This window comes from Corvus kubaryi, unplaced genomic scaffold, assembly GCF_017639235.1.
Source record: "Corvus kubaryi isolate FWS band 111438036 unplaced genomic scaffold, C.kubaryi_AGA036_p1.0 37285, whole genome shotgun sequence".
Classification (NCBI taxonomy): Eukaryota; Metazoa; Chordata; class Aves; order Passeriformes; family Corvidae; genus Corvus; species Corvus kubaryi.
The window spans coordinates 1,163,250-1,175,698 of NW_024581089.1; the positions used below are offsets into that span (position 1 = coordinate 1,163,250).

The window sequence follows — 12,449 nt, forward strand, 5'->3', positions numbered from 1 at the left end:
GAAACCCAAAAGTGTCTTCCTGTGAACATTCGGGTTTTTTTCAATCTATCAGACCCGGAGTGTGGCAAACGGGAATGAGGAGTCATTTAAAAAGTTCAGCTGTGATCAGCAATTAGTGTCCATGAGGGTTAAGAATAAAGAGGAAACTTCATATTAAAAGAAAATACTTGAAGTTCTGGGCGAGTTGTGTTATTTATGTGGAGGGAGGGGATTGATCCCTGAGGGGGCAGGAGATCTCACCTCTCAAACAGGCACTGACAGGAAAAAAAACCCCAGAACCTGAGTATTACTCGGAATTGGAGAGTGCTATTGCCATTTTTTCAGTGTCTCTCACTAACCACTAAAGTCAGCCCCAGGCCTGCTGTGTGTCTCTGAGGCAGAACTATGGAAGGACAATCTCAGCCCATCTCATACTTTTTGGTCAAGTGGCTCAGATTTCTCTCCTGGTTCCTGTACCTGATCAGTTACCAGGAGGACGCTCACCTGTGGCAGCAGACGCAGAGTGCTGAGGAAAATGGGATCAGTTAGAACTGCAACATTCCCTCATGCTTTCCCTGTGAGCTGATGCAGGGGATGACGGGGAAAGTGCTGTCTTCCCTGAGCACCAGGAGCAGTTTTGTTGCCAGAGGCTGCAGGCAGAGCAGGGAGTGCGTCTGAGCCTCCACACACAGCAGCTGGTGCTGTGGCCAGATTTTTGAAAATTCGAGCCCTGCAGAGTCGGTCTACCATTTTGAGGCAGGCCATGGGGTCACTCTGCCGTTTTGGGGCAGGCTGTGGGGTCACTCTGCCGTTTTGGGGCAGGCCCTTTGTTCAGTCTCCCAGTTTGGGGTAGGCCATGCAGTCACTCCACCATTTAGGGGCAGACCATGTGGTCATGCTCCTATTTTGGGGCAGGCAATGGGTCACTCCACCCTTTTCAGGGAGGCCATGGGTCCGTCCCCCATTTTGGCACAGGCCATGCGGTCACTTCACTGTTTTGGGGCAGGTCATGGGTTGGCCGCCACCTTTTCACTGAGGAGCAAGAGTCTGACTAAGGCTCAAGGGGTTGGAGGGTGGGGCAGTGGCCATCCCACCTACACAGAGCTCACTCTTTCCTGCCCCACCACTTCCCACGGCGTTGTTTTGGGGCAGTCAGTCGTTCCTCTGGTCCCCTACACATACACCCTTGGGTTATATGGCTACTGTGAGAGAGACAAAATCTGCCTTTTGGAACTTGGCATAGCTGCAGGAGTTTGTAACTTTACATCTATGTAAAAATTGTTCTAGTTGAGTATGGTGAACCAAAATATGCAATCTCATTTACTCCTTCTGGACTCTCCCCATTTGAGAGTACTATCAACCTTGTCTCTTGAGAGTGAGCGTAATTAGGACCAAAGCTTTGCATCAAATTGCTCACTGATAATGTGCTGTTTAGGGGTTGCCTGAGGTTGGCACTCTGTGGTTGCCAATCCATAGGGGCTCATAGGTAAGATTAATGAAAGTAAAATTTAAGTGTTTGCATGTCAGACATCCTTGAGTGTGCCCTAAACCAGGGCACCTCGAATGAGCTGTTGTGAACTGTGCATCTCTGTTATGGTTAAACCATCCTCTCTTTTGTACAGTTGTTGTGTTCATTGTGATTTCTTCTGTAAATTGTTATTCCAATTTACAATCTTAGTATTTTTTCCTCCACTCTTGGAAGAGAGTGGCTTGAATGGCCTTACTTTCCCCCCTGAGTTTTAAAATTGGCACAGGCTCCATTGTCCACTGGTGCATTTAGTTGTATTAACATCATTATTTCTACAACTATGATTACTACAATTTTTCTGGCTTTCAGAGATGTTGAGATCTGTTCACTAGTGGGGGGTCTTGGATGGGTGGATGCGACAGAAAAAGAAGTTAATTAGTCTTCAACAGACCATGGTTTGAATTACATGCAATAGATAATGTTTCAGGGCACGCTCTTGAATAATGAGGAGAAAACAAACTGTCTGTGTGTTTTTTAACAGCCTGTCTTCTGGCAAGCTGTTATTGGTTTATTTGAATATTTGCACGACTGAACATTTGGTGAAAAAGAAAACTACCTAAACATTGTTCTGTTTTTTTTTTTCTTCTGAATGGATTTATAAGAAGATAAAATCCAGTATTTCCCTCTCCACAGTGCCAAATTAAACCAAATTAGAAGCCACCTTCACTAATCCCATCTGAACACTTGCAGTATGCTTCATTCATTTAAATTGCCAAGACAACCAAGCCTTAGGGGAGGCATCTTCTTCGCAGTTTCAATTGTGTTTCAGCTGAAAGCCAGAGGCATGACATCAGTCATCACTGATTACTTCTATTCCACTGTAAACGCTCCATTCATTTGGTGTGATGCCAGTGTCCTCCGGAGAGTTCCACAAAACCTCACTGCATGCTTTGGACTCGAGGTGAGCTAAGAGATACCTGAAGTTACAGATAGTGAGTAACAAACTCCCTAGGAAATACCTCGCTCCAGAAATGGAGGATCATGAGTTTTCCTGGCTGGGTTTGAAAGAAGCTGCAGGTGACATTTACAGAGATTGTTGCTGTCTCCTGGCAGTGCAATATGCTTTGGGTTTCACTGCCCTTCCTCTTTCCCTCTTCCTGGAGTGCTTGGACAGAGCTGACTGCCTGCCAGTGATGCAGTCAAGGATAGGGACTGTTTGGCCCTGGCAGCATACACTCTAATTTGACCTCTCCAGAGAATGTTCATCCTTCCTGGTGCCTGAGTAGTTCACCCTCTTGGTTAATTATTAGACAATCACATTTGTCTCCTCTTTCCATAAACCAGGACACAAGCTATAGCAGGGAGAAAGGGAAGGAGCAAAAGGGGTGAAGGACAGTTCTATGTAAACATAAGACTTCGGGAATCTCCTTGTTTTTCAGTATCAGATATATAAGCTGTTGGTTTATTGATCGAAAAGTAAAGCCTTACACTTTACAAAAAGCTACATTTCAGCAGTTTGCAGAAGTGTATCTGTTTATTTCAACTTCATCACTCCCTTTATGGAGCTTTCAGCATAATTTTTTTAGTGGAATAGAATTACAGTTCCTAAAGCTAAGCAGGTGCAACAACAGATCTGAAAGAGAACTCCAGAAAGGTCAAACAGAATGTGTTCTGAGCTCACAAAAAACTACTACATCTTATTGCAAAGCTATAGAATGGATAGTGTAAAGTGGGGTTGGTTTTCCTTGTCTGTTTCCTTGTCTGTTTCCTTGTTTGTTTGTTTTTTAATTTGGGGTTTAAATTTAAAAAGCAGGGCTATTCATTATTTATACAGAAAAATCTCATTTGTCTTCTGCTTTTCACCAAGTGCTTTCCAATTTAGAAAGGGTCATTTGATTGTAATTAAACCAAATGTTAGTGAATAATTCAGTATATTTTTTTCTTTTTCCCATCCTATTCATTAGTTAGAGCCAAAAGGCTCCAACTTTCAAATAATAGCAAATCTTTAGTCAATAATTAGTAATAATTAAAGACTCAAAGCTGTTATAGCAGCTAGTTAGGAACAAAGAAGATTGTGTTTGTGAAATGAGAACTAATAAGGAAAAAATTAATTTCTCATCAACTTAAATATTTCTAAAAATGTAAGTGTTCATACAGTGTACTCCTGGGAATCTCTTTGTAATTTTATTTGATAAACACAGAGCTAAAATTGGCATGCTTGTAATTAATTTACACTATTACATAAAAATATGGAGAGAATAATTCACAGAGAGAAACTGCATGCTGCAGAGTTGCTTTAAAGCTTTTTTCCTTTTTCTATGAATTTTATCAGATACCTAGTTACATAAATCAGCATGGCACTTTGGCAGCTCTTACAGTCTGAAGTGCTTAAAGGATTTACAAATTTTAAGTAGAACTCAGTGATTGTAAAATTAGCCAATATTCGGCTATATGGAGAACCTTCTATTTTTATTCCTTCACAACTCTTCACAAACCTCTAACATGAGAAAAGTTAAGAAAAAAATTAACATTCTAAACTAAAAGTAACCTAAAATGAGAAAAAAGATTTACAAATTGCATGAAAACCTGTTGACAAACACTGTTCTGCAGTTTTGGGTCCGGTTTAGTACCAGAACTCTAAAGGACTGTTTGGCACTTGCGGTGGAGGAAAAGTTAAAATTGCAATTTTCTGCTGGAGCAGAGTTCATCTGACAAAAATCTTCAGTCCTGTAGGATTCCTGTGCCTCCAAGGTAACTGATCCTGGCTCCAGCCACAGCATGTGTGATGCCCTTGAAATTCCACAGGGATTCTCCTGTCTCCGATCACCTCCTTGAAAGTTCTGTGCAGAGAACTGATGTGACAGAGTGAGAACTTACTCAAAAGGACCCAAAACCAATGAGAAAGGCAGATGGGGGAGAAAGGAGAATACAAATATGTTCCCAGGATTGCAAGAGGAAACATTTCCAAAATAACATAAAACCTGGTGTGGCCACGCTGTCAGCTAGTGAGGAGAAATAAAATGGCCGATGGATGCTGATGTGCTCAGGGATATCAGACGTGAATGAAAGAAGACTGATGACATCTTGTGGGGAGCAGCTCTTCTCTGGGTGACAGGACAGAACAGTCACCCCAATATCACTGAATGCACTGAGCTCGAAAATGGAAAGCAAAGGGAGGCAAACGACCTTCACAGGTTCCACGCAAGCCAGCATGAGTTCTGACAATGGGCTTCCAGCTTCCTGCCCCAGCAACAAAATACACCTGACAATCGATTCAGGAACTGTTAGAGACATCACCCTCTCCTGTGATAGATTGCAGATGAGATGGAATGACCCTGGCTCATTGTAAAGTTCAAAGAAAAACAGGAACAAATGTTTTCCCACTGTATTTTGGGTCTTTTCTAGGCTGTTTCTTTCTGTATTCCACCACCTTATTTGTCTTTTGAGTGCTGCTGGGCATTGAGGCGAGTCTATAATTGTGCTGGGTGTTCTTTTTCCCTCAGCAGTTAGTGAGAAGTTAGAATAGGGCTCTGAGTACAGGCAGTTCAGATTTGCCATTCTCCCGTGTTCTCCTCTGCATTTGTCAATGTCTGAGTTTCATCAACCATTATGCTGCCAGTTTGTCTAGGTCTGTTCCCATGAAGTTCATCACAGCCTTGTCTTAGGAAGATAAATAATTTTGTCATCTGCAAATCCTGCTGACCTCATTTTTCTGTTCTACACCTCATTTCTGCCTTACTGGATAATTAATGAGTGTATTAAATGCTAACTACAGTCCAGATCCTTGGGACATACTAATATTAACCTCCTACTGAATTGAAAGCTGACAGCCTAATGAATTAAACTGTTTGCATGAGAACAACAGTGTTGACAGTGAAAATCAGGATGACTTGTGATTTACTCCTAAACTGAAGAAGAAACCAAACCAAAACCCCTCCCAAAACTTTGCAAGTGCAAGTACCTGCAATTTTCACTGAGTTTAATTACAGGTCTTATGAAAAAACAGACTACTTGAGGAAAAAGCAAATCCAATTTAAAAAGGGGGAAATGCCACCTCTGTATTCCTGTTTCCTTTGCTGTTTATGGAATCACTGGACTATGAAACAGTACCATAAGCATTTTCCCCCCATGAAACTGCTAAAAGTGCCTTGGCTAGAATATCCTTGGAACATCAAAGCTTGTTTAAGTATTTGATCCAGAGGGGACAAGGTAAGCATTTCTAGCTAATCAAGCCTGAAGTAAAAGATGAACAAGATGAACCAAACTGATGACTACTATAGCTATAATCATGCTGGCAGGACGTGCTGCCTTGTCAAAATCATTTAGATTTTTCTGGAATATCAGAAAAATTCCCATATTTCTCTGATACTTTGGTATCGTATCTGTAGTGGATATTTCTGAAAGCAAAAAATATATTTGGAACAAACATCACCAAACCATATAAAAAAGGGCAGTCTCTTAGTGTTCTGCCACTGTTACAAAAACTAATATATTAAAACTTAGATGTGTTATAAACATCAGCAGAAAGTCTAGAGTTATTCCTGGAACTACAATACTTCAGCATCTAAAAAGTGTGTAATTTATACAGCAGCTTTAAAATACTCTAATTAGTGTCTTCCAAGTACAAATCATCTTGTTTGAACTTTGTCCCAAAGAAGAGGCAGAGGAATACAAAAAATTATAATGAATATTCACATGCTCTTGAAGTGAACCACCTTCATGCATGAACATTTTGAGAGACCAAATTTTCTTAGCACAAACCTTCACAGAAAGTGTACAGGTGTAATAATGCATTTAATTAAACATGTATTAAACTAAACCTGTGTTACTAAGCTAATAGGCGTTTCCATAGGAAAGCATAAAGTTCTTTGGGAAATCTGCCTTGTTTTACTAAGGTTTTCAATAGGTTCTATCAAAGCAGATTCCTTTATTTGGGTTCGAAGAGTTTACAAAACGCCTGACCTTTAAAATCACCATCCTGTGCCTCACTATCTGCAATGAATTTGTCTCAGTGACATTGTATTTAACCTTTTTATTTGTTACAAATCTGCAGTTGCAAACTCACATCAAAGACAACTTTTTTGCTTCATAAATTAATATAATTTTTCAATATTGAATATTCCATTCCCCACAGTAACTTGATTGGTAGGTGGCCTACTTGGAAAAGTGACCCTGAAAGGATTTTAGGAGACAAAATAGAAATCAGGTCACCTGAGTGCAATGTGTACACGATCTGTTCTATTCTGTGGTGTATTGCAGCACCTCCTGCTTTCCCACTAACATTCTACTGCAGGAGGTGATGCCTCCTTTGAAGGACTCACTGTAGACGTAACAGAATGTTAGGTTTCTTCAAGGTTCACAGGAGGAGTTGAATTTTTAGTACTTACGTATATATTAGAATGGAAAAAAAAATTTCTTTTGAGAGAAGAAATGTAATTTTACAGTTGAAATGCACACTTTCTAGTGTCAGTGTAGATGGAGAAGTCTTAGAACCTTGTTGTATAGGTACAGAACCCTCTAGATCACTGCCAGTGCCAAGATAAATGAGATCAGACAACTTCTACATGAAGAGAATGGGAAAAATAGAAAAGATTATGAGATTCTGTATGTTGTCCCATGCTGGTGTTTAATGCATAAAATATAGCAAACAGATTCAGAACTATTAATGTTTAAAACAGAATTATTTTACTTGACTGCCCACTTAAGATTTGTGAGGTGTACATAGCATAATTTGCAACCAAGTAACCTTGAAAAGACCAAATTCACTTTTGTTAGTACTATTAACTAAGTCTTTGAACATATTCACATGCCTGCTCATAAATTGTATTCATTATTTTCAAGATTTAAGACTGCTGTGTTCTCCTAAATTTCCCTGATGTATTTAAAGCAGAAACAAAGGTTGGGATTTTTGTTTGTTACTTGTCTCATCTTCTGCATTCTCCTCACTCCTGCATTCATTGAGTTGTTGGGTGAATAGCTCATTAATGTGATTTCTATCTGTGTACAAAGGCACAGGGCAGAAGCACTGTTATGTAACAGCTTGAAAAGACACCTATAAATAACCTCCTTTAATAACCATAAATTTACATTAGAAAGGTAGATAAACTCTGAAGTGAAAACCATTTATTTTTATCTGATGCTGCTATTTCATAATCTGAATGTTATCAGACTCATCCTGCATAATTTAGTGGGGTCTTGGGGTTTTATACCATCTGGGAAAGTCTTGCATATCGAATGGATTTATCCAATAGGAACAGGGATCTGAAGAGCTGCATTTCTCTGTGGGGACTCAGTCGTACCTGGTACACATGGAAAACTCCCGGCAGCATTCCTGGCAGAGGAGGCTATGCAAAGAAAGGCAGGTTTGGCTCTTATTTTACCCATTTTCTAAACACAAGGGCTCTTGTCTCAGTAATCTGAAGGATATCAGCCTTGATCAATTTTAAATATTCCTTGACACCATTAACCGCCTGCCTTAATTTTGGACATTTTCTGAATTTATGCCTTCCTGTGGCCTAACACCTTGGAAGGAAAATCCTGGCAGGCATAACCAAAATGTTCAGTTTTATAGTTGCTGTCAATCCATCAGCACCCCTGTGGAAAGCAGTAGTAAGGCTGAGAGGATGTTCTCATAAAACCTTCAATAGGTGTGTGAAGATACAAAAGTCTAATACAGTAAATTGAACGTGATTACTGGTAGAGAAAGTGATAAAGAAATAACTGAAAAAGGACTGTTTATATACTCTGTAAGTCTCCAATACCCATTGTGAAGTAATGCAGTGTAATGCCTCCTCTTACAGTTCAATTTCTGTAGGCAGCAGGAGCAGCTGAGCAGAGACAAGAGACAAGCAGGCACAAGTGGAGCAGCAGCCTGACAGGGAGGAAGGAAGCTGACCATCTTTCCCAGTGATTTTTGCAGGACACTGTTCTGCTCTGCAGCATAAACACAGACAGCATCAGTCAAAAAAAGAGGCCCATCAGTGTTATTCTGCTCTATAAAGTTACTATTCCCAGACCACCTTCTTTATCAAGTCTATTGACCTGCCCTTTTCATCTCCTCCTCGGCGTGGTGTAGGCAGCTCCCCATTCTTTTCCCAACCAGAGCTTCATCCCTACAGGAACAGGCTTTTCATTAAATGCATTACCAGTGCTTGTCAGTCATTCTTTAGCCTTTAAATCAAATATTATTTTATTTGAGAGGTTCGAGAGTGTGATAATGGATAATATTTTTCATCGTTCTACTGGGTAACCCCTGATTCTTTCAGCTTAATGAAACTGTTCTTACAAGTAAATTGTCCATAATGCATTCAGCTGCTGAAGCTTAGCACACAGCTGGCCCTATGCTGTTAACACACAACTACAGAGATACCTGCAAGGGTCAGGATTGGAGCTTTAAGATAACCCTCTGCACCTCATTGCCTTAGCATTTTGCTGAAGTTTCACCTTCTAAGTTGCATTTATTCAGAGTTGGTTTTGTTTAGTGTTGGGGGGGTTCTTTTGTTTTGAATATGAGTGTTTTAAAATATTTTAAATTACTCAGACATTTAAAAATATGAAATGCCTGAAAATTAAGCCAGGTGTTTCTTGTTCAGATGGTCCTTCATCACTGTGCCATTCAAATGTTTTCTTTCTTGAACAAGGATTTCAAAGTATTTCACTGCCAACAGATCACCTCATAATATATTGATACACGGTTTTTCTAGCTTTATGAAAAATGTATTTCCCCCATAAATTGATAGATTTTAAAGATTTGATCCAAGTACATGTCTCTTTGGTTCCTTGGTAGTGTTTTCAGATCTTCAGACCAGCCAAATGAGTTGGTAAAATCTTTCAGTAATTTTCTCCCTTTTATTTTCATATTTCAGTAGAAACATTATCAGCACCTGGTGTTTTGTTATTTTACTGCATGTATTTTGATCGCCTCTAAAATCTCTTGAAATTCTTCCACAAAAGGCTCAGCTTCTTAGGGAACAACCACTTATTGTTTGCCTATCTCCCTCTTTAAAAAGCTCATTAAAGTACTCCCTCTATCGCTCTGTAATCGCCTTCTTTGTGACCAAGACATTTCCATTTGTGTTCTTTATCAGTCTTACTCAGGTGTACATTGATATGTCTGTAAAATTACCTCATATTTCTGGCCTGTCTATCCTGCTCCAATTCTCCAGCACACCAGGTAACCCAGAGAGGAGGTGTTTGCACTGTCGTGTCCTGTGGGGAGCGATGGGCTGACTCCACGTGGATCTCAAAGCAGCGTGGAAAAGCAAAGCGGAGCAGTGCACCAACGATGCTAAGGCAGCCCCTAATGTTTGTTAGTGACTCCTAGCCCGATGTTAGGGGCACCTCACAGAGCACACAGTGCTGTCTGCCTCCCAGCTTACCCTCCTCTGGCCAAAATAAATGCTAACACGGCGCTGCAATGCATGACTGCCAATTGAAGTGAGCAGAAAATTCACTTCGTAATTTTACCATATAATGGAAACTGCAGATTTGCTCATCAGTGTCTCCTGCCTTACTCTGCTCTTAAAATTGCTCAGTATGCTTGAAAGATGTGTTGGATGTTTACTTGCATTACTTCACTGTCATGTTTCATCAATAAGCTTTAAGGTCCTAAGTGCATGTTGCTGGTCCTTATGAAAATACGTCTAAGAAGTATTTGTTACTGGAAAATTATTGTTCTCACACTGAATACTCATCACCACCACTGCTGATGAAAGAAAGGAAATAAGTTCTGAGATTGCACACCCTGCTTTTAAAGCTAGGAAGAATTGGGATACAGACATTTGCTCACCTCATTCACAACACAGGATGCAAGGTACTGAGTGTCTACCTCAGTACTCTTTGGTCATGGGCGATTTTATCACATTCCTCCCTAACAGCCCAGTCATCACGGAATGTATCTTCCCAACATCCCTACAAAGAAAGGTTTCAGCTTGACTGAGAGAAGACCTAAAGAATATAAACAACCCTCAGTATTTTGGGTAGCAATTCAAGGTGTGAGGGCTTGATCTGCCAGCACATTTAACACCATGCATCTTCCTAGGCCCAACTCCCACTGACTTAAATTACAGCTGCAAAGTTCAGCTCTTCTCTAAATCAGACCACACAATTTCAGGATGTGCAGTCAGAAAATGAGTAATACAGAGGCAGAAGCTGCAGGGAGAAGTAAACTGTCCAGCAGCACACATTCCTCTGGGACAGAAAGTGGAATAGCATTGCTGAGGTACTGATAAATAAAACACTAACTGAATAAATAGTGCAAGAAGTGCTCCTGGGTAAAGAAAACATCCTGTATAAGTTTACTTGCTTAGAATAAATGAGAACTGGTTAACTTCTGTAATACCACCTAAATTAGATCTGGGTAAACTCTTACATGGTGTCCCTGGACAGCAGGTGATCTTCTGGGCAGGATTTAACTACCTTTACTCCAAGATGCTTGTGCTCTTCCCGAAAGCCATTCTCCTGATGCATATATGTACCATCCCTCTGTCATAGGTAAGGACGGGCAGATCCTCCACACATGGACCATCTCTCATACAAGGCTGGGACAATTGGGATTGTTCAGCCTGAAGAAGCTTTGGGGTGACCTAGTTGTGGCCTTCCAGTACCTTAAGGGGCTGAGAAAAAAAGATGAGAGACTATTTACAAGGTCCTGGGGTTACAGGAAAAGGGAGAATGTCTTCGAAAGTGAAAGAGAGGTGTTTGAGATTAGATGTTAAGAAGAAATCCTTCCCTGTGAGGGTGGGGAGGCCCTGGCACAGGTTCCCAGAGAAGCTGTGGCCGCCCCTGGATCCCTGGCAGTGTCCAAGGTCAGGCTGGACTGGGCTTGGAGCACCCTGGGATAGTGGGAGGCGTCCCTGCTATGGCAGGGGGTGGGAGTTGGTAATTTAAGGTCCCTTCCAATCCAAACCATTCTAAGACGCTATGATAACAAATGAACTCTGGCTTAGCATAGCTGTTAGCACCAGTGTACCCAGGGAACATGAGCCCAGGTGTGCCCAGGTGGCCAGGAAGGCCAATGGCACCCGGCTTGTTCCAGCACTGATGTGGCAGCAGGACGAGGGCAGTGACCGTCCCCCTGCCCTGGGCTCGGGTGAAGCCACACTTCGAATCCTGTGTTCAGTTTTGGTACCGTCACGACAAGACAGACACTGAGATGCTGGAGCCTGTCCGAGGAAGAGTCTGGAGCACGAGTCCTATGAGGTGCTCGGGTTATGGCCCGGAGAAAACGTTTTTCTAAAAACCACCGCCTCGCTGTTGGCGCCACTGGAGCTCCCCCGAGGGAGGGCGGTGCGGCCCCGGGGGGCGGAGGGCGGGGGGAGGCGCGGCCTCCCGGGCCGCCCTGCCCGGCCCCGCGGCCCTGGGCGCGCAGCTCCCGCCGCCCTTTCGCGCCCTGCACGGTCCCGCCCGCACAGCATGGCTCCCCCCGCTCCCCGGGCGCTGCCTCTCCTCCTCCTCCTCCTCTTTCTCCTGCACTTCGCCGCCTCCTCCAAGCTCAACACCCCCAAGGTGCTGCTCCCCTTCACCCGCGGCACCCGCGTCAACTTCACGCTAGAAGCCAGCGAGGGTTGCTACCGATGGTGAGTGCAGGTGCCGCCGCCGCCCTTTGTCCCTTTCTCTCCCCCCGGCGGCTCCTCGGCCCGCGGTGGGGCCTTAGGGCTCTTGAAGCAGCTGGGCCTTCCCGCATCGCTTTCACCTCCCTGCGGGTGGGTTTGCGCGGCCCAGCAGTGCGGGAGCCCAGCGGTGCGGGAGCAGACATGGGGATAATCCCTACGGGGAAAGGTTGTTTATTTTGTGCAGTGGGGGTTAAACCCGCTGGAGGGAGGCAGTGTCTGCAGGCCGGGCCCAGAGGGGAAGGTCCCTGCTAGTGAAGGAAGCTTCCCGCCATGGCTCCGTGCCCAACATGTGCCTTACAGCCCGTGTGCACCCACCCACACACCCCACACGTGCACCTGCTTCTCCCTGTACCCCACACCCCCCACCTGCTTCTCCCTGTACCCCACAC

At 43.0% G+C, this 12,449-nt stretch overlaps 1 protein-coding gene across 2 annotated transcripts in view; it reads left to right on the forward strand.

The window, feature by feature from the left end:
- The first annotated feature begins 11,827 nt into the window (after window positions 1–11,827).
- NUP210 (nucleoporin 210) overlaps window positions 11,828–12,449 on the forward strand; it is a 51,500-nt gene continuing 50,878 nt past the window's right edge. For both annotated transcript variants that reach the window (XM_042026665.1, XM_042026666.1), the window contains exon 1: window positions 11,828–12,024. In XM_042026665.1, coding sequence (XP_041882599.1) covers window positions 11,861–12,024 — 164 coding nt within the window. In that variant the 5' untranslated portion in view covers window positions 11,828–11,860. The remainder of the gene's footprint in view (window positions 12,025–12,449) is intronic.